Here is a 23,708-nt window from a genome sequence, read left to right on the forward strand (position 1 = left end):
CTTACTAATTACGGGGCAAAAAGTGTAAACAATAACGTTGCGTAAATTCAGAGGCAAAAAGGTTAGTCTACTTTAAGTTCGACAGAAATTTTGCAGAGTTTAAATGTTGCTTAACTTTAGTCGTACTTTTCTCTGGAGATAAAGTCACAAAGTGCTAATACCAGAGTAGCATATATAACTCTTGATTCGAACGCCAACCGGTTGATTCACGAAAACTTATCGGTTGAAAAACCCTGGGATGGAATATCAGGGCTGCAACGTACGTCTTTACTTATATCCAAAAATGAGGTCAATCCACACACCCCGGACACGAATTCAGACTCGAGCGTCATGCGATTGATCCTTACGAACTCTTTAGTCGAAAACGCCTGGCGACGTTACCGGGTAAGTGTCGGGTAGTTTGGGACTGAAGAAGCCTTCAACCTACCTCTCTGCTTGTATCCAAAGATGAGGTCGATCCACTGATGCAGCTGACACGACACGAACTCGGACTCGAGTGCCATGCGGTTGATCCTCACGAATTCCTCGGCCGAAGACGCCCAGGGTGGCAGGATGACGTCACCGGACGGTGAGTCGGGCAGCCCGAGACGGTAGCCAGCGCTGTTCACCAGCATCTCGGGCAGGAAGAATAGCTCTGGGATCAGCTCCTGAAAGAACAAACAAGATGTTATAGTTTTACCTGCTAATAACGGTATCACATAGGACAAGGTACCCTTGCAGCTGTTGACTGACATACGTCGTGGCCAAATTATAGATTTTGATAATTACACGAAATGCCGTCTATTTTTCTACGAGAGTTGCTGATTATTTTTGGAGACAATAAGTAAATTGTGTCTACAGATGACAGAAATGGTAAGAATTCGAAATCCTAATAAAGAAAGATATTAAAGTCAAATCTGAAAAAAAAAAAATCATAAACAGTAATCAGGTCAGGCGACTACAGTAAGTTCGGGTCAACCTTTATTTTACATAGTCTACAATTCTACATCGTGTGAGAAAACCAAGTGTGTGAACAGGAACTGCGTTTAATATCCAAATACTTTGTTACAAATTATGATCCAACTACAGAGTAGACAATCGTTATCACAAGAGCACAAATCTATGCCAAGGCAGTAATCACAGTGTGATTGAAAACAGCAAACATATTAAAACTGCATCTAACAGCGCAGTTGTTTGTCTTTGTTACCGATTATGCAGTAAATGCGTCTTATGTTCAACATAAGCACATCATTATGTCTTCACTGCACTTCAACTGTTAGGGCTACCTCACATTAGAATTTCCCGAGGGTCTAGTCAACACTATGGCTTGTATTTGTTGACGCAGATTTTCATAGGGCTGACTAAACATTGACGCTTAAAAGTCGTTGTAGTTCGTGTCTACCACGAAGACGCGGCCTACTCCTCTCCTTAATCGCTTATAATACAAATTTAATGTCCAACTTTTAACTATAGACGCTACACAAAGATTGCAGCCTTGTACTTAAGTAATAAGCGAATAGGTATTAAGAATTAGGGCGATTAACACCAAACCGTCTGTTATCGAATTTAGCGTTCGCAAATTTTTTTGTTTGGGAATATCCATAGACTTCTGCTGCGTGTGATGTCTGTCTTAGGCCAAAGGAAACAAAAGACTACGCGTATGCTATAGCAGTCGTGTGCACGAACGTGTTAATTGTGGTTGATGCAACTGGCCCTTAGCCCTAGTGTGGGATGGCTCTGTTGTTTGCCTATATTCACGTATTGGCTATTACGTAATAAATGCGTCTTATGTTAAACATAAGGAATTATGTTTAACATAAGACGCATACATACAGACGCAACATAAGTCCGTCAGAGGGCGCTGTTACCGTTAGCAGCTAAATTTAAACAGCTCTGCTTATTTAAATTAATATTTATTTCGTTTATAAGTAAAATTGCTATTATTTATTGAATTATTAATTATTGACATCGTATTTAATATAAAAAGTGTAAGAAGACGCAAGATATGGCTCCAACAAAGAAAACCGTTACTGGGTGAATTTCAACAGGTTCCAAATTTGCCTAATTTTGGTGGTATTTTTTATTTTTGTAGTTTATGTCTAAATTATGTATGGATTATACGTAACTAGTCCCAATGTATATTGTGTAGTAATGCCCCCGTAATACACATAGTATTTTTGGAGATATTATGGTTTTAATAATTTGGTTGCCACCAAAATTGCGTACACCCACCAAAATTAGGTTTACTGGCCACCAAAATTGTTCATTCACGCCAAAATTAGATATTTCTGCACATTAGTAGTATATTTATATTTAATCAGTTATAAAATGAAACAAAGACAGATGTTTTATGATCCGTTTTATTATAGTGATTATCTGATTATAACAAAGTCGCTAAAATCGATGTGTATGAGACTATACTAGAAATAAACTATAATTTCACTTTTTGTAATAGAAAATAATTCACTTTTAGAATGGCTAACCAAAAAAAGAAACAATCGAGAGAGGAGGTCCTTGAAAAGAAGAAACTTGCTGAGCGGGAACGAAAAAGGAGAATTATGAGTGATCCCGAGAGCGCAGCAGATTTGCGAAGAAAAGAAAGGGAGATACCGTTCCCTTTCTTTTCTCGTTAAAAAGCCCAAGGTAAGATTTTACCTCTAAGCAGCATGCAGCCTCGTGAAAGACGAAGAAAAAGGAATAGACAGAATTTCAGAGCATATTATAAAAGAAAAAAAAGGAAGGCTTTGTAATGACCACAAGTATTAGCACCAGCAAGTGGGATTCCCACTTCGCCCCTGCCTGGTCCTTCTACGCCACAAAATCCTTGTCTCAGTCGCTCTCGTTCTCCGAGTCCTGAGCTTGACACAAACATCTCACGTCGGCTACACTCCCAAGCTGTCCATCGCAATGTGTCCAATAACCCATAGTTTCTGTGTTGTCAAATTCTTTATAGTCCATAATTTTATTTTTGCAGTTCAAATATTTTCGTTGCAAGTTACAGTAATGACCTCACAACACAAACTTTTCGTAATGTGAATAGTAGGTACTGCTTTTATTGATGATATTTTTCATTTTATAACGTAGTATAAAAAAAAAATTCGAAGGTATCAAAGAACTAAAGCATCACAAATGTATACACTGCGAGAAAGAAGAAGACTTTGACTAAAGAAAAAGAAACTCAAAAAAACAAAAAAAATATCTGAATGCGTCAATAAAAAAATTACACCAAAGTTATTTAAAATCAGGCTATTCTCCGTCAGTTAGGTACGTAACTTTCGCTAGAATGAAACCCTTTTGGGTTGTAAAAGCAGAACTGACTAATCTTTACACCTGTCTATGTCAAATACACGCGAACATGGAGTTGTTAGAATCCGCATTAAAAATGAAAATTATCATCAATAAAAGCAGTACCTACTAGTCACATTACGAAAAGTTTGTGTTGTGAGGTCATTACTGTAACTTGCAATGAAAATGTTTGAACTGCAAAAATAAAATTATGGACTATAAAGAATTTGACAACACAGAAACTATGGGTTATTGGACACATTGCGATGGACAGCTTGGGAGTGTAGCCGACGTGAGATGTTTGTGTCAAGCTCAGGACTCGGAGATCGAGAGCGACTGAGACAAGGATTTTGTGGCGTAGAAGGACCAGGCAGGGGCGAAGTGGGAATCCCACTTGCTGGTGCTAATACTTGTGCTCGTTACGAAGCCTTCCTTTTTTTTCTTTTATAATATGCTCTGAAATTCTGTCTATTCCTTTTTCTTCGTCTTTCACGAGGCTGCATGCTGCTTAGAGGTAAAATCTTACCTTGGGCTTTTTAACGAGAAAAGAAAGGGAACGGTATCTCCCTTTCTTTTCTTCGCAAATCTGCTGCTTTCTCGGGATCACTCATAATTCTCCTTTTTCGTTTCCGCTCAGCAAGTTTCTTCTTTTCAAGGACCTCCTCTCTAGATTGTTTCTTTTTTTGGTTAGCCATTCTAAAAATGAATTATTTTCTATTGCAAAAAGTGAAATTATAGTTTATATTAAAGTTTTTCGTTGTTACTGGTATTTAATCAACTTAGACAATTATTATTGTAAACTAAAAGTATAAATATATGACAGCAAATAAATAAAATACTCCGTTTTAGCTCAGGATACTCGTAAGTATCAATTTTGGTGGCATTAAGCAATTTTGGTGGCTTTCCAATTACCACCAAAACCACCAAAATTGATGCACCAAAATTAGAACCATTGCATAATAAAATTTTTAAAAATAAACTATTTCATTTACGTCACTTTCAAGTTTATTACTTTTTAAAGAAACCATAAACATGCTTTAAAAACAGTTCACGTAAACATAACTACTTGTTTGTCATTAGTTAGATATACCACCAAAATTGCATGAAAAAATATTTTAATACACCAAAATTAGGTACTTACGTGTTTGCTGGTCAGATCCAGTGACGTACGACACGTACGTCATAGTTCAGGGCCAGAACAGAACTAAAATAACAGGCTACTACACGTTTCTAAGCCTTGTTGCATTTCGTTCGACCATAAAGTCATTTTCAATATTTACCACCAAAATTTACAAATTTACCCGGACAACTATTAATGCTTAGTTTAAAGTATCCAATTATGGACAATTCCTTACTATTATTTTATTAGAACATACGTACTAGTGTACGTATGTTATAATTATAACGTTATTAGTATAACGAGGAATAATTTGTGGTGTTTGAGTTAAATTAATGGATGTTATTGATGTACCATACAAATTAGTCAAGCAAAATGGATTCAGGACACTCCACCAAAATTATAATTGCGCCATTAAAAAAATTCTAAATAAATATCAATAGCTTTTATAACAATTTGCAATTTGGCTTAAGATAATAATATGTGATAGGTTTTCAGGAAAAAAATAGCACTATGATACAATTAGTCCACACTGTCAATTTCAGCTCCGCCGCATTTTTTTTGCGCTGAGAAATTCACCCTACTACTGATACGGCGGCGGCGGTTAACAGGTTGGTGGATGACATTTCGAAATTAAACACCGAAGTATATAAAATGAAAGACGAATTATTGGCTTGTCATAATACTATCCGTGAGCAACAAAAGCTACTTACTTGCCAGAATGAGAGCATCCAGAGGATCCTTAGTGTTATCACAGGCACTAACAACACATCACCGGGTTCACAAAACGTCTCACTCAATGAGTCCGGCCCTCTCGGCATGATCTTTCTTGATGCTGACGTTGCTGACCAGTCTCCTGTTATCCCGCCGCCGGCTGCTGCGACTGCTGCCCAGATCCCAGCCCAAGAACCACCTGTGGCCTCCACGTCAGATCAAGGCCGTACTAGACTACGGCGTAAGGCCATCACCACCGCCTATAAAAACAGTCCGCAGGCTACTACTGACTTGGCATCCCCTCGTGATGTCCTGCCACTCGCTGCAAGGGCACCCCAGCAGCGAATAGTACAGTCACCGGCGGCCTCTTCTCCCAAAGGTTCTGCGAGTGCGTCACCAGCGGTAAACACAGAATCCGGAGTAGCACAACAACAACCGGGTGCACCGTTAGCTGCTGCTGCACCACAGCCTGAGTTATCAGCTGTAGCACCATCGGTCTTGCGTCCGCCAGGTACTGGAACGAAACCGGTGATAACCGGCCTTCGCGCTGCTGGCCCCCGCATCGTGAGCCTCCACATCTTCAATCTTAGCCAGGATACCACACCAGATGACGTCATTCAACATGTCCAGACGCAAATGAACATACCAACGCCAGTATGCGAACAGCTAGTCGTCACCCGCGGAAAGTATGCTTCTTTTCGCCTTGATGTACCGGCTAATAAATACAAGATCGCCAGGGACTCCAAAAATTGGCCGTCTGGAGTGTCAGTTCGTTTATTTAATACAGTTCAGCCAAAAAACTCGTCAACAAGACACGAGATAACAAAGGCGACGTAACACTTTCTAACTTTGTTATTTTACACCAAAATGTCCGGTCAATATGTGGTAAAACTTCATTATTAGACATTTTAACAAACAAAGAAAAGCCACACGTATTAGGACTTAGCGAGATATGGTGTCGAAAAAATGAAATTGCACGAGTAAAGTTGGGTGGGTATGCGCTGGCTAGTTATTACTGTCGCACAAATATCGCTCACGGCGGTACCGCGCTGTACGTACGGGAAGGAACAGAATATCGGCAGCGTAATGACCTACTTGATTTTGCCGTGCAATATCATTTTGAATTCGCGGCTATAGAAATTATTAAATCTAACTTTATTATTATTGCAATGTATAGAACTGGAAATGGTAACTTTGACATTTATATTGAAAATTTGGAATTACTATTAAGGAAATTAACTGACGAAAACAAAAGGTTTCTCATTATCGGCGATCATAATGTGGATTTTTTACAAGATTCCTGTTTAAAACGACGCACGAATGATTTATTAAAAGCCTATGGATGTCGTAACACGGTAACTTTTCCCACTCGTGAAACTGCGGAGTGCGCAACGTCCATTGACTGCGGTCTGAGCAACATTGCGCCTGACATGCTTTCAGTGACACCGGTGGTCACAGCGATAAGCGACCATGCCGCTCAAAGGTATGAGTTGACTAGTGACCATGAGGAAAAGTCGAATAATATGATTGAGCGCCGCTTTTTTAATGCAAATGCATTTCATTCGTTTTATACTGACATTGATAATTATGATTTTAATTTTATTTATAATATTGACCTTGACATTAACTTTAAATTTACTAAATTATTTAATATACTGACATACTATATGAACATTCATTTTCCAATTAAGAGGGTTAGATATAAAAAACATAACACTGTACCATGGTTAAATGACGTTTTGGCAGACTTAATATGCAAACACAATGACCTTCACGAAATTAGACGCCAGTAGGTACCCTAACAATCCCATATTGACTGACTGTATTGAACACTACTCTTCCATAATTAAGACCACTACGTTACAAGCTCGTCGAGATCACACTGAGAGTAGGTTGGCTTCTAGCAGCAATAAAACGAAGGAAATTTGGAAGATTGTTAATGAGGAAATAGGCACAAAAGTAAGATCGACTCACATTTGTTTACGCGATCCGAACACCAACATGGATGTGAAGAGTACTGAGTTGCCAAACACGTTTAACACACACTTTCTAGGTATAGGGAGCAATCACGCCATACAGAATGACACGCAGCAATCAACACACTATCTTAAGAGGCATTTAGAAACTGTTGATATACCCTCTTACACTCTGCCAGTCGTCACCCGTGATATATTGACCAGAACCTTGCATTTCATGTTGAAAAAGGAGAATACCGTTGATGCTTTTGACATTTCACCAAAAATTATTCTATGTTATTTGCCGGTTGTTGCCGACATACTTGTCGTCCTCATAAACATTATCTTTGAAACTGGTACGTATCCAGATGTGCTGAAAAACACGAGAGTCTGTCCAGTCTTCAAGGGTAAGGGCGACAGGTGTGACGTCAACAACTATAGGCCTATTACAATAGTACCCACCATTTCTAAAATGGTCGAATCAATCCTGTCGTCTCACCTTATGACTCATTTAGAATCGAATAACCTACTTACGGAAAACCAGTTCGCATACCGACAAAAAATGTCGACAACCACCGCGACGTATAGGATATTCGATTCTATCATGACAGGGTTAGACGATAAGGATAAGATTGCCGCAATACTGTGTGACTTGTCAAAAGCATTCGACGTCATTAGTCATGAATTACTGCTGAAGAAATTGAAGATGTACGGAATGGATAGTACAGCTCATGAGCTGTTTACCTCTTTTTTGTCAGAACGCAAACAAGTCGTGAAAATACTCACTGACGGCAAGTCAATTCAGTCTGACATAGGTAGCATAAATATAGGTATTCCACAGGGTTCGTCCCTTGGAAATACCTTGTTTTTGTTATTTGTGAATGACCTACCGTCGAATATTGAAGCTGGCTTGCCTGTATTGTTTGCGGATGACACGACTGTATTGGTTAGTGCAAGTTCTTATGACCAGCTGGCAATAAACATTAATGACGCTTGCCACCAATTGCAGTCATGGTTCTCAGCAAATGGACTGTTACTTAACTATTCCAAATCGAATGTTATGTTATTCTCTGGTCGAAAGGTTCAACCACCACCTTGCATGGCTAACTTTCCAATGACCATGTGCGAAGAGAGTAAGTTTCTAGGGTTCCTGATCGACAATACTCTAAATTGGAAGTGCCATGTAGACAATCTTTGTGATCGGTTGGGTGGTGCGTCGTTTGCGTTGAGAAAACTGAGGCCTCTTATTTCGGCAGAAGCCTTAAAGCAGGTGTACTTTGCGCATTTCCATTCTATCATGGCATACGGCTCACTGCTCTGGGGCAATTCAACTGATGCAAAAAGAGTCCTTATAATGCAGAAACGCGCAATACGTACACTTGCCGGTGTAAAAGACAGGTACCCTTGTAGAGAGCTCTTCGGTTCTCAACGTATAATGACGCACTACTCACAATATCTGTTCGACGTACTGCTGTATGTTAGACATAATATATCCCAATTTGCACGCATTGACTTTCCGGGCAAACAGCTTCGATCTACAGGCCGTCTGAGAACAGTCCCCCGTCGCATGGCACTTTCAAGAAAGAACCCTCGAGTCATCGGTCCTACTTACTATGAGCACTTACCTGCCGATCTGAGAAATGAGCCATGTGACGAAGCATTTAAGCGCAAATTGAGAAACCTTTTGTTAGATAACCCCATGTACTCTGTAAATGAGTACATGGATTTGAATTTTTAATGAACGATGATATAATTATACCTATATTTCTCTGTTATATAATATTTTCTTGCTTCGTGATAATTTCATGATATTGTAACTTAATTTATTAATTTTATTTAGCTTGGCATGTGTATTTTCTTTCTTTGTAAATGACGATCCTCATTTGGAAGACACAATTATTTTTATTTGGAATTTATTATGTAATTTTTGACGATCATGATGAGAAGATAAACATAATTTTGACATGTAGCAAATTTATAGTGTAATTTTTATCATGAAATAAAGAAATCTAATCTAATCTTATTATGTCCTCACTGCACTTGAGCTGTAAGACGGATCTGAGAGCGCCGGCACGAGCCTCGTGGAACCCATCCTGACGTGATGGGTTATGTAAACTCGCGCTTCGCTGCGCAAGGTAAATGCTGCGTTTATTCTGCTATCCACTTGATACGTTTTATAGAAAAAACTACGGATCTCACGATTGGAGAGGCGCTTTAATTGCAAATTAAAACATATCTAAACACATCACCGAGTACAATATGTGATTACTTACAGAAAGTGGTCTGAAATGGAGCATGTGTCCCACAACTGTGTCTTAAGTTATCACATTCATGAATTATTGTGTATTATCAACCGACGTCATAACACAGTTCTTTGAACTTTTCATCATCATCATGATCATAGTGCCATGGACATCGGAACCTTTTCCGCTTTGGGACTTTATTAAGGACAATTCTTGAGAGTTGTCATAGGTATGTACCTAAAATCCGTTTTTAATACTGTAGCCCCTCGAAAAAACCTTTGCATTAAGCTCATTTCACAGTCGGAGCGTGCACAGGAGGCAAGTTCAGCCGACGGAGAGTTGTGCGGTGACAGAAAGCGGTAGTTGGCCTCATGTCAAGATAAGTCATACCTACTTCCGAGCACACAGATCCCATGGTCTCAATATAAATCTCTATAGATTTATCTGTAGGAACTAACCTTGACGTCGGAGGTGTCCCTTTGGCAGTTCTTCCAGGACATGGCGATGGAGGAGAACAGCCGGTTCGGGTGGTCGAACTTGCCTCCCTGCAGCGCCAGGAACATCGTCGTCATCGGCTCCTGCGAAACATCGATGCACGTTCGTTAGAAACTTAGTGAACAACCGTGCCGAATTGCCTCTATATCGGGAAAAGTAACAGTTAGTATATTACAGGAGTTCACTTTTGCAAAACTAAATTGTTCAAAAATTTTTGACGTTCTTATCATATGCCGTAAAATTACAAACTAATATAGATAAGTATGTTTTTTCATTGTTACCTATCAATTTTCAACTTTCCTTGTAGCTATTATCGTTCAAAAAACCTCAATTACAGACACAAAAAACTTCTCCATCATCTCCGCTCATTTTATTTGTATTTCCTTTACCTTTTTCCGCTCGCTCTCAATCAACTCTAAAGTCCATAAATCGTCCACTTAATTCACTATCCTTTTTACTCTTATCTAGTAAGTTGTCTGAATAAAAGGGACAACTATAAAACGAGAAATCCAAAAACCGTCGCCCGCGCAGCTGCCCCGACGTGTAAGACTCGCGACCGAAATTGTTCTGACAGCTCATCAGGGCGATCACGCCGATGCTTTCGTTAATTCTCAGAGACTATTCTTTGATCCTCGGAATATACACTATTGTTCTTAGAAGATGCATCGTATGGACCAACCAACCTAAATATTAGTTTTAGTGAGGTTGATATTTTAATGAATGAAAACTCAGTTGTGCTTGTGGGGGTGTGAGCGCTTGTAGTTTGTAACAATTGTAACATTCGTGGGTTTGGAGATGTGCCAGAGTAAGGTCTTTGTCACTAGATTTAGATAGTTTTTAGTGATCCTATATTTATGTAAGGTACAGCGGGGCAAATCTCGACTGGGGGACAAATGTAACTGGTCCATTTTTTCCATGTTTTACAATGTTTGCATTATTAAATAGAGTGTCCACCGATTATATAGGTAATATGGAAGGCGCGATAAGTGGATACATGTAGAACTCTACATCATAGTGTAAATAATGGAAATAATGGATTAGTTACAATTGCCCCCAGTCGAGATTTGCCCCGCTGTACCTTAAATGCATTTATGTTCACAACCATGCACCTTTGTCTACTAAACGAATCGACTAGCTACAAGTAATAGCTACTTACCTACTTATTATATTATACAGGGTGGTTCTATTCTATTCTATTCTATAAGACATACGAAGGACATAGGAAGGAGGGTTCTTAGGAGCCTTGTCATCGATTTTAATAAAAAGAAAAAATGCATTCATACATTTGAAAAAAAAAGTCACTTCGAACATCTACTAAAATAAATTATATGAAAACAATGCATTTAATTTATTTTAGACATCATGTTTCATAAATAAATAAATAAATAGAGACATTTACTGCTTAAGACCTACACAATCGATATTTGAATAGAAAAATTATAACTTTATTTTTTCAAAACAACTGGGTTCGATTCCCCAGCTGGGTACAGTTCCAGTTTTTCTTTTATTAAAATCAATGACATGGTTCCTAAGAACAGATCTTGGTATGTCTTATAGTTTCAGACTTTCCCATACTGACCGATTTCAATGAGCCACCCTGTATATATGTGGAACATAACTGGTATAAACACTACAGGATTTAAATTATGGATATAATTTGATGTTTCTATTTATGTTCTGACTGACCTATAAATTAGATTAGACTGAGTATTTTTGTAATTACCCACCTGAAGGTTACTAACCTAATAAAACGAACATTTAATTTAATTTGACGAATTATATTAAATCCAGACTAAAGAATGTAGCCGCGCACTTTTTGCAGGCGTTTTTGTTATGCATGTAGGGTCACCTTTACAGGTATGTAAATAACTAAATACATAAATACCGGAATAGGTAAGTACCTAATATGGTATTCATTATCTTGTCGTTTGTCAGATTTAAATGATGCAATAAATATGTACTAATCATTTCTATAACTATAATGTTAATGAATACGTCTTCGTTTGTCCTAAATTTAACTGAGAAAAATAATCCTGCGCTACACCAACCATTGTTTGTTTCTATAAAATAAAATATATCTTGAAAAAATATACATATCTATGCCTAATATGACGTGACACGTCTAGATTTAAAAATCAATTTTACAAATTAATTAAAAAAAAAACTAGAGTTCAAAATAATAAAATATAGTCATAAAATCTAGAATGTAGAAATCTCAATCATACAGGCGATTATATTACACATAACATTTCTCAACACAGCTCCACTTATTCTTCTCCGCGAACCATATTAATCAATCTCCCGTAATACAATCCCTATTTACACAACTACATTTGCATCCAAAAACCCACGTTAGACCTCAGTGCCTTTAATATAAGGCTTATGAAAGGTAAATTAATAATGTTTAGGCACTGGTCCCACTAGAGGCGAGTACGCGATGATAGTCGCTCCCTTGTAAAAAACCGGCCAAGAGCGTGTCGGGCCACGCTCAGTGTAGGGTTCTAAAACTACTGAACCTATCAAGTTCAAAACAATTTTCCTTGAAAGTATTTATAAAGTTCTAGTTTTGTGATTTTTTTCATATTTTTTTAACATATGGTTCAAAAGTTAGAGGGGGGGGGGGGACGCACTTTTTTTTCCTTTGGAGCGATTATTTCTGAAAATATTAATATTGTCAAAAACGATCTTAGTAAACCCTTATTCATTTTTTAATACCTATCCAACAATATATCACACGTTGGGGTTGGAATGAAAAAAAAAATATCAGCCCCCACTTTACATGTAGGGGGGTACCCTAATAAATCATTTTTTTTCATTTTTTATTTTTGCACTTTGTTGGCGTGATTGATATACATATTGGTACCAAATTTCAGCTTCCTAGTGCTAACGGTTACTGAGATTATCCGCGGACGGACGGACGGACGGACGGACGGACGGACGGACGGACGGACGGACGGACGGACGGACGGACGGACGGACGGACGGACAGACAGACATGGCGAAACTATAAGGGTTCCTAGTTGACTACGGAACCCTAATAAAAGAGAAGCGATGATAGCGCGAGCTACCAGGGGCTATTAAAACGAATTAGTAACTTGAACCCTGATTTATATTACACACTTACTTCGGTTCTAGTTTGTTTCTTTGTTTATTTTTTTTAAGTTAATATCTTAATTATATGATTTTGACACTTGGAGACCCTATACACCTCTTAGTCCCCTATATATATATCTTAAGTTGTGACATTTAGAGTCATTTGTACCTCTAAAGTAATTTTAGACTTTGATTTTTATGTCTGTTTGTACTTTTTTTATATTATATGTAGTTTTAGTTGTAATTCGACTTGAAGAGACCTTATACATCTCTAATAAATTGTAGTAGCGTTATACATTAGGTTAAATTTGTATTGTATCAATTGTGTAATTTAAATTCAAATATAAAAATTATGTTAAAATGTATGTGACGTGTAAAATTGCCCCTGTGGCCTATTGGCTGAATAAATATTTTGAATTCTGAATTTTGAGTAATCTGTTATAGTTCGTCACCGAGCGATGAAATCGCTCGCTCTCTCTTTTATTTACACGAGAGCGACTATCTTTTGTTCGTTTCCATCGCCGCCGCCGACAGCTCATCGCTAACTCGCTTCCAATGGGACCAGTGCCTAATCCAAGTATCACGATTGCGATGGATGGCGGACATTATTGCCGGTAATTTTGCTCTTGGCTGCTCCAACATGTTGATTAATACTTATCCACGTTGCATCTAAATCCGCCCGAACTATTATTATGCAACTAATGCAACGATGTATGTAACACAAACATATGAGTTTGGAATCTTGTTTACACAAGGCAAGTCTGTTTGTAAAGATTTCTGTTATGCGATTTTTTTTGAGAAAGGGTAAAGCTAAAGGCGCCTAAACTTTTAGTAGTTAACGTTTTCAGCTAATGCTATGTATGATTACTGATAAAGTTCCTCTTTTAGATCGCTGATAATTGGCTTAAAATAATAACAAAGACCAAAGTTCAAACTGCAAACGACCTCGTTTCAGCTCAGCATATAATAAGACATCATAGGCCACTTAACAGAATAAAAAAAAAAAGTCGACGTTGTTCCAGTTCCACTTGAAGAAAATATTGCTTTCGCTGTTGTTCTTTCGCGGTACAAACAAATACCTAAAGCAAGCAAGTTAGCAAGTTCCTAGTTTACGAACAAAGATGTATCTGATGCTGAAGCTAAAGGTTTGATTGAACATAACGAAATCTTCAAATTGTGTATAATGATAAATGGGTTATTCACCACGAAGACCATTGCATTCATCATGGCCTGCCACGCGAAGCTTTTCAATCCGATCTAAACGCAGGGCGTCGAAGTGTTATGTCGTAAATCAAAGGCAGAAGTCTCATTAAATCGTCACCCAAAAAACGAGTCATAAGACCTTATGAACCAATATAACATCCATCTCCAATTATGAATAGCTGTTAAGAATCTCCAGGCCCGCGTTAAAATGGTACTCCAGATGATTTGACGAGTCCACACTTGTGTTTGAAATGACAAGAGCATTGCTTTTAATTTTACTACACACCCTAATGGCCCTCCGAGTGCTCCTAATGAGTCAATCTGACACTTAATTTGCTGCACGTGCATGCAAACAGAGTAATACTCATACTCATACTCATACTCATATTTATTAATAATATCAATTACAGGTCAATCTTACATATTATATTACAATCACAGAACAATTCGTAAAACATAGGTATACATTTATTTATTTTGTTAATTATATTTCATATTATACATTCATATTTCGAGTTAAGTATTCCTCGACATTATAAAACGGCCGCTCAATGAGCCAATTTTTGAGTTTCACTTTGAAACTGACAAGAGAAGGTGCATCAGTTATAGATGCTGGTAAATTGTTGTATATAGCGGGGCCCATGACATGTATAGATTTGGCTGCCTTGGCCAGAGTACGTGGTACCGCCGCTAATTTATGTCCGTAGCGTGTAACGCGATCGCTTTTATCACCGCGCTTGGGATATTTATCCAAGTTAATAAAGTAAATATAGTCTGGCTACAATGGGTTTTAGATTCGTGATCATGACAATGTAATGTTGGATGTTGGAGAAATATCACGTTCGCGTCTTGTGGAGAGATATTTTAAAAGATTTGTAAAGTTGTAAGATAAAGATATTATTTTTTCTAGCTCACTATATTGTCAGCTTCGTGGTCACGGGCGAGATAATTAAAGGTACCTATGTTCGAAATTTCTTTTAACTTTTGAATCAAATTATATTTCAGGCCAATTAAAACTTTAAAGAGTGCGGCACACTAAACATAACACTAATACCTACTTATGTTGTATGCTGTCTGATAAATAGGAGTAGCATACAGAGCTGGAATACTTAAGAATACTTACGTTAAGAGACAAATTTTGTTCATGTTAATTTTTTTCAAAAAGATGCAATGTCATGAGCGATCATAAAGACTATCTCTGTCTGTTATAAATTATAATGTTTGTCCGTTGAGCAAGTTTGTAGTAACTAAGTCAAAAATCAATTGTTTGCATTATTATTTATTTTAAGTGTCTCGTTGCGAGTATTCGAAATACGCACGCCGACTTATTGGTTTCAACGCGCCGCCGCCGATGGCTTTTACAGTCTTCCATACTAAAGTCATGAGATGAAAATAGCTATTCGAACTGCTTGCAATTGTATTCATACTCGTATGTGTGCCGTACTGGAAATATGGCTTGGACTCTTGCACGGGTAGCATGGTCGCGCGATAGACGATAAAATATCAGGCCGTCCCTATCGCACTATTAGTAAGTGCGATATTTTATCATTTATCGCGCGACCATAATTGCCTGCCTGGTCTCATAAAACTCATCTAGAAATTGTAGTGTTTCTTGAATTACGCACGCCGACTCCGTTAAATTACAACACGTCTATTACGGTGGAAGTACCTACATCTAACAGCATCAACCCGCATTTCTTGTATAGGTGATCGCTCGGTCGTTAGAATAAAAACGCGTTCCCAACGAAATGCCGAAAGCCTACTCATAAATTGTATGTGATTTTACTTTACTACCCATTTTGTTGAAGTGAGTAGGTACTTACGATTCGCACGAGCCAGTTGAGCACGAACGCGGCGGTGGAGTAATGCGTCCCGTAGTGAAACGGCGGCGTCGATTCATGCTCCCATGTGTTGTAGCGCTCTTCGAAATATGCGCGCCGACTCGGATTCAAAGCGCCGATTGGCTGCAAAAAAAGTTTATAATGATTCTATTGATATTTTCTGAGTTAAATGGTTTCCAAAGATTATATTTTAAATTGCATATTCAAATTGGAAATTGGAGTACCAGAGAAGCATAAATGCGATGGTATCTTGGACAAGTCCCTATAGTTGGAGGGCTGGCTCAGGTCCAGCTCCTCACTCTCGTAGTTGGTCAGGACCCACGGGAACACAGGTTCAAAATGTTGTATGTTCAAATTGTGAAGTACCAGGGATGTATCAATGCGGGGTACCTTAGACAAGTCCCTGTAATTGGAGGGCTGGCTCAGGTCCAGCTCCTCACTCTCGTAGTTGGTCAGGACCCACGGGAACACGGGGTACTGGTTCAAATCGTTGTATGTTCGACCTGGGGACAATATATGAATGCAATTAGAATATAAAAATATCGACGTTCTAACTATCAGTGGCCTATTTCACAACAGTGTCAATAGTCGCCCGACAGTGACACTTCGCCGTTCATTGCCTGTTCTACAAGGAAATATAGACGCTGAGTAACAATGTCACTTATCAGCCCAGAAATAGGCACAGAATTGTCAGTGTCAATGTTACTGTGGTGAAATAGGCCACAATAGACCACGAATACCGTGATTGAATACGTATGTGACAGAGGGGGTTGAATTACAAATATTGCAATAGGGTTTGGGTGCGGCAACTGGCTTAATTATGTATATCTTAATAGTTTAGTAACGAGATAGTTAAATTTACAAGTCATGCCTGTAAGTATTCCTATTTTGAATTAGCCGGAATTATTGTAAACAAAGGTGTGGCCGGTGCTATAAAAAATTTGCAATTTTGAGGTATTAAAATTGCCGATATTTTACAAGTTTATTAAAAATCTTTTCATATTCCATTACACAGATAATAACTCTGTTTAAACGAAAATAAATTCCAACACAAAACGTTGTGGTATATTTATTGAAATCAAAAAGCCGTTTTTGTCGGATAGTTTGTTTATTGCACTGGTAGCACTGTGGAAACGTACCTGGGCGACCAAGTAGCGGGCCGCTAAACATTATTTTTCAGCAACTTTCGAGACTACGTGGTAGTGAATTATATATGTCTTCAAATACGATGGTGCATAATAAGGTGGTTATAAATTTAATAATTGGTTTTGTAAGTATCTGATGTGACAGAACTTCGTCAATTTTGGACCGATTTTTATTTTGACTTGCATGTCATGGGATCATAACACAATATAGCAGTCATCGTGTTCGATCGATTCACGATTTTAAGTGTGTAATAGAGTGATCGTTAATAACTGGTTAAAAGTTATTTGTTTTTCTGTCGGCTCTTACTTTAAGAACCCCTGACTCGAGCTGCACGTGTTACTTTGACAGTGACAGCAGTTTGTTTACGTTTATTCCGTTTAATTCGTAATGGGAATATAAACACGTATCCATAATTTCAGAAGGATTGCTTAATCGGCCTGACAGCTAGACTATTTTTATGCGTTTCAGGAGATCACGAATAATTTATTTTCCTTAGGTTTTACAATGAAAGTAGGTATTGAAATAGTTGACATTGCACCCCTAGGAAGTGACTAGTAACTAGTAACGATGTGTGCACGCGCAATGGCGGAAACTGCGAGATTATCTAAAAGCCTGACAGGCAATCTCTCAGTGTCACGCCTACCACGACTGGTTCACCTTTTCAGACTACATACGTGTTTGATTAGTCGTAATCGTAACTACAGAGGATCCGATTACTGTATCTTGTTACTAGGTGTATTATACTATTATTATTTCCTTTATTTATCTTTTCTCTTAGATTAGGCTGTTTTATAATATGATTATAAAAGTAAAATACAAAACCACATACAAAACAATACAAAATATATAAACACATTATAAAAAACCTAACCTAGGGTGCCGCCGGCAGCGGGGCAGGGCCCAAGCTGGCTGGTTAGGGCTGCAGAGAGAGGAACCGTCGGACTATCCGCGCCGTGTCCAAGATCACCGCCTTCCAAACTATTATTATTATTATTCGCATCAGTTCCTTTAGTCATGTCAAACCGTCGAAACTAGCACCACGAATGACCAATTGACCATGCCTACAAATTTGTAATCTATTTGTTTGATCCAGGCTGTCCAAAATTGATCGAAATTAATTTCCACCAGTTTAAGGAATGGTCCCTATGCCTCTTGTAGGTTTCTTGAATCCAATCTTGAGTAAGGTATACGTCCCCGTCGCCCTCCAAATGAGTTAGATTCAGTTCACCATCTTGAAGGACGAAAGAAAGATGATACCTACTGAGCCCCAGCGTGGTTTGATCGATGCTGATGGTTGAGTGCCACTTGTCATCTTGTCATACGATACGAGTAAAAAACAAAATACAGGTATAGTGCGTGGTCATTACATCTTGTACTGAGACACAGAAATAGCATGACACGTTCTTACGTTTCCGTAACAATATGAAGGCAACTCTTTGCGCACTACATCTGTACTGATGCCAAGTTGCCAAACAAGTTACTATCCTTGCGATCAAAACGATAGGACATTAAGTTTAGATCGTAACACATATAAAAATTTACTTCGATGATAGGGGAGAGTTGGCTATATCGTACCGCCTGTTAAATCGTACGACCTCTAGATTTCCAGTTTCACAACCTATTTCACTTACATTTCAGACACAGAATATGCAGCAACAAATGTAAAAAAATACTCATCTGCATAGGTAACATAAAATATATATATCATAATTCATAAAGCTTCAGATTCACTTAACTAAGTGGTACTTGGTAGCATTAAAAGGCGGATAATTTATTTTATTTATTTCCCTATACTTAAACATAAATAAGTTTATTTCCCAAAAACAAATTTCCAGTGGGTAAGCGTCCCTTTAAAGCGGCCAATATGCTCAGAAATATCTGAGTCTCTATTGTCAATAAATGTCAGGACAATAGATTTCAAGATGTTAGGGTGTATTCAGATATTTTTGAGCATCTTGGCCGTTCCCGCTGGCTGATACCTATACCAATATCTGCTACTTTACGTGGTTATCTACTTCAATATGTAACCGTTGTCAGACACAACAATGGAGCCAGTAATGCTCCTTGCCTTCTCGCTGGCCAGAAACAGCACCAGGTCCGCAATCTCCTCAGGTTCCCCGACTCTGTTCAGCGCAGTCCCGGCCCTGAGCGCTTCCACGACCTCCTCCGGATTCGAAAACCCTGTGTTCGCGAAGATATCCGTCCTAACCGGCCCGGGGTTGATGCTGTTCACTCTCACTCCGTGTGGCGCAAGTTCTAAAGCTGCACAGCGAGTCAAGTGGTCCAAACCTGCTTTAGAAACTGCGTATGGACAACCCTTCGTTTCCACCGTAGGGACGCATAAAGACTGGACGCTCGATATATTGACAATGACACCTTTACTCTTAACTAGATGAGGAGCCGCCAAGTGTGTCAAGAGAGCAGCTGGACGCAGATTTGTGTTTAAAACTTGATCGAAACACTCCAAAAAATTGTCGTCCAGAATTGTTGTGAGTCTGCTGATTCCCGCATTGTTGACAAGTAAATCCAGTTGGCGGAAACGAGCGATAGTTTTTTGCACAGTTTTATGACAATCTTCATCTTTGGAGATGTCAGCCTTGATGACGAGAGTGTCGCCGACGCATTGGTCGGCGACTTGGTTAAGTTGGTTTCGTTTCTGGCGACCAGGGCAACCTTGGCACCTTCCTTAGATAGTGCGATGGCTGTGGCGGCTCCTATACCGGAGCTGGCTCCCGTGATTATGGCCACTTTATTGGTGAACATTTTCCACGTAGACCCTTAGGTGGTCGTGGTGTGAAAGTCGCAAGCCGATGCTGGAAGGTTCGCGCACAATACAGCGTCTGGGAGAGCTGTGTACTTGATGTGCCACGTATTATGCGTTTATTTGCCACGGGAGCTAAATAAATACTGCCAGTTTAATTATCAGATAATTACCTAACTGACAATAAAATTCTTTGACAAGAGATATATAGCAATTATGCTGTCTTTTCAAATTTATCAACACGCAATGAATATAAATGATGATTACCTATATAATGGACTAACAACTGATATTATACCTATACAGGATGAATAAGAAGACGTGAATAAAATCACGCCTGTGCGCGTTCAGTTGACTAATAATGATAAGTAACTGTTTGGTTCTCATTTCTATAGATTAAGTAAACATATTATAAAATAGGTATTAAAATATAACATGTTAAAAATTAGGGACATTCGCAATTTCTCACACGGATCGACTGAGTTCCACGGTAAGCTCAAGAAAGCTTGTGTTGTGGGTACTCAGACAATGATACATATACATAATACATAGAAAACATCCATGACCCAGGAACAAACATCTGTGCTCAACACACAAATACTTATAAATGCCCTTACCGGGATTCGAACCCGGGACCGTGGCGTAGCAGGCAGGGTCACTGCCGACTAGGCCAAAGATATACGCATTACAAAATAAGGAGCATTCCATCGAGTAGACTATATACTGTAATACCACACCTCGGACACTGGCAAGGCGATCAAATAGTTATATGAAAGAGGCGCGTTCCTATTTAGCACACAGTAGGTGAACGCTTGTATGAATGAAATACTGAAATAACTGTGAGGTAACCGAGAGGGGGTGCGGCACTTTCAGCAGGAAGCGGGAGTGGCCATACTGTACGATAGTACTCTTTTAATAATAAAAATAATATTTAATAACATTAAATAATAATATAATAATATTTTAGTATAATTACTGTAGTCATACTGTGAGCTGTTATCACAAGTGTATTGACTGAACTGATAAGAGAGGTAAACATATATTAATGGCCACTTACTGAGATTTATTGCTGTGTTTAACTGTGGACTTGAGGGGTCACGAGGTTGGCATTATATAAACAAGCTTCCTGGACTATTTACTTGATATTATACCACCCATTATATATATTCTTCTTGTAGTGTATAGGTGTCTCGAGTACATATGGCAGTCGGTGTCCGAGTGCGATAGAGCACGGACGTGCGGTGTGTATTGGCGAGCCAACCCGATGTATATAGTGTAATAGAGTGACATTACAAGTGGCGACGAGGATAAAAGAAAGTACTTACCACGTGAATCTAGTATTCGGAAAAGATGGGATAGAAACATAAGTAACATAACCTATAAAATCGAGTAACGATGCGCCATGATGCACCGTTATCTTTTTGTAAACAGGTTTGGTTACCTGCCGTTTTAAATTACTGGCATTCTTAGTAGTTTCGGAACGTAATGAAGCTAAATGAAAGTGTTCATTAAATACTACAAAGCGAAATGATTATAACGGCAGTTTTTCAAGAATTAAGTTAAAACTAAATAAAAATAAATGAAATGTTATTTCTTTCAACCGTGCGAATATAAACCTTAAGCAGGTAACCGAACGATGCAATTAATAAAATGTTTGAGGCAATTGACAACATACGGCCAGCCTTCCTAGATTGTCATGCCTATACAGGTGTCGGTGTGTGGCTCCTACCTACCTAGTAAACGGTTTGGTTACCTACCTAGATTGCCAAAATGTTATTTGAGTTTATGTGTAGTGGGTTTATAAAATTGATTTATTATTTACATAAATCACAGCCCGGAATCATTACAATAATTTCCGTCCAACCAAAAGAAATGATATTTATTTTTAATTAGTGAAGTTACCATCTACCTGTCGGTTGATTTAATACACAAGATTATGTGATGTTGCTAAATTTATGAATGGTTAAGCTATTTACCTAAATAAGTCATTTACTTGAATGATAAAATGTTGTACAACCATCACACTTAAATGTTCTATGGTAGCATTAGTCGATGTTTGAGAGTAAGGTGAAAACCAAAACAAACTAGATAAATACTTACCTAAGTATACTTCCTTACAGGGGTGAATTTACGTAAAAGTAACGTAAGTCACGACTTCATTAAGTGGTTATTTGAACTACAGCTGCAAATGAAAGGATCTATGCATATGTCGGGAAAGTAACACTTATTTAGAGATAGATTATCACTTGAACGTGAATCTTTTGAATTGATTGAAAATGCCATAAAATCGTGACTAATACTCTTGTCGCGGATTGACTTACGTAAACATTCCTAACGCCGATTTCGAGCAGTTTTATCTGAGTATTTAATTACTTAAAAACCAGAAAACCAGATGGGTTCACATTAAGTGCTAAATATACCTACTTATAATAAATAAAGAAATATACACCCTGTTGTTATTGGATTACGTTAACTTAAAAAAGAAAGAGATTCATTACATCAAATACAATTAATTTATCTATGAAACTAGCGTCGTAATTCTTGCGGTTATCGAGTTAAAAAAAAAAAAAAAGTGCTGAACACAATCCCTAATGTTATTTGTTTTGACATATGCCGTCAATCACTTGACTCTAACTTGAATGTTATTCTTAAGGGTCTCTCACAATAATAAATTAATTTATTATGTATGAAAAGGATGAACATTTTTTATTGCATATTTACCTAAAAGTGATATACAGGATGGTTCTTGATAATGAACCTAACGACGTGTCAAATTTAACGAAAAAAAAAACACGGTATAGAAAAAAAAATACATTTTTGAAGCACTTATGATAAGCAGTTTCCATCTAAGTATTAAATTACTTTGTCAGTAAAGTCGGCAGAAAAAAAAGAGGCATTAAACGGAGGTGCAACTCTGTACATTCAATTGTATCGACCATTTAATTGGCACCTAAGTACTATGAAATTTTATGCCATTTGTGGCTGAAAATAAGGCATTAAATTTCGAATTTGGAAACAGCACATGGAGGTGCACTCTGTACATTCAATTGTATTGTTTAGTATCGACCATTTAAATGGCATCTAAATACTATGAAATTTTATGCCATTTGTGGCTGAAAATAAGGCATTAAATTGCGAATTTGGAAACAGCAGATTACAGAATCTGGACATTTAATTGTCATGTGTGTGAATTGGATAACAGAAATTCTGGTTATTAAGCTAGTTAATACAGCAGATTACCGAATCTGGACATTAAATTGTCATGGAAAAAAAAACCTACTGGTAACAGAATAACAATGACCTGACCTGTACAGTGTGCACGGCTCATTCAAAGCAGATAAAATGTATCTGGTCATTAATTTGACATGACTTTAGCCTTACGAGGATAAATATAGATATATGTGGAACCAGCAGATTACTGAATCTGGACATTTAATTGTCATGTAAAATAAATGAAAACAAAAAACATACTTACCTCGGTTAAAGCAGATATATTTATCTGGTCATTAAATTGTTATAAACATAGTTAAACAGCAATTAAAAAAAAAAAAAAAAAAACTGAACATTGAATTGTTGCAAATATGAGCTTAATGATAATAACCTAAACACGAAGTAAATTACGCTTATACTGGTTGAACGTGCGCTTAAATGACGCTTAGATCAGATGATAAATACTATCTGAGCCTTCAATTGTCATAATAGTAGATTGACGTCGGTCAATAAATATCATTAAATTGAAACCGAAATAAATTACACATATGAAAGAAAAAAATACCAAGGCATCCAGTGCCTGAGAGTCTGAGACAACTACCCCAGTAAAACACTCAAGTACAATGACTGAGTACTTTGAGATAGCATAAGTTGAAATATTTTCAA

At 37.9% G+C, this 23,708-nt stretch overlaps 2 protein-coding genes across 2 annotated transcripts in view; both read right to left on the reverse strand.

The window, feature by feature from the left end:
- Nucleotides 1–23,708, reverse strand: part of LOC125235751 (neurobeachin-like) — a 462,438-nt gene that overhangs the window by 15,346 nt on the left and 423,384 nt on the right. The window contains 4 exon segments of the mRNA XM_048142334.1: nt 428–647; nt 9,752–9,871; nt 15,908–16,048; nt 16,316–16,428. Coding sequence (XP_047998291.1) covers nt 428–647; nt 9,752–9,871; nt 15,908–16,048; nt 16,316–16,428 — 594 coding nt within the window.
- On the reverse strand, nt 18,833–20,027 carry LOC125235754 (estradiol 17-beta-dehydrogenase 8-like). The gene is given in 2 exon segments (XM_048142338.1): nt 18,833–19,720; nt 19,723–20,027. Coding segments are annotated over 2 exon segments (750 nt in total). The 5' UTR covers nt 19,835–20,027; the 3' UTR covers nt 18,833–19,082.

This window comes from Leguminivora glycinivorella, chromosome 18, assembly GCF_023078275.1.
Source record: "Leguminivora glycinivorella isolate SPB_JAAS2020 chromosome 18, LegGlyc_1.1, whole genome shotgun sequence".
Lineage (NCBI taxonomy): Eukaryota > Metazoa > Arthropoda > Insecta > Lepidoptera > Tortricidae > Leguminivora > Leguminivora glycinivorella.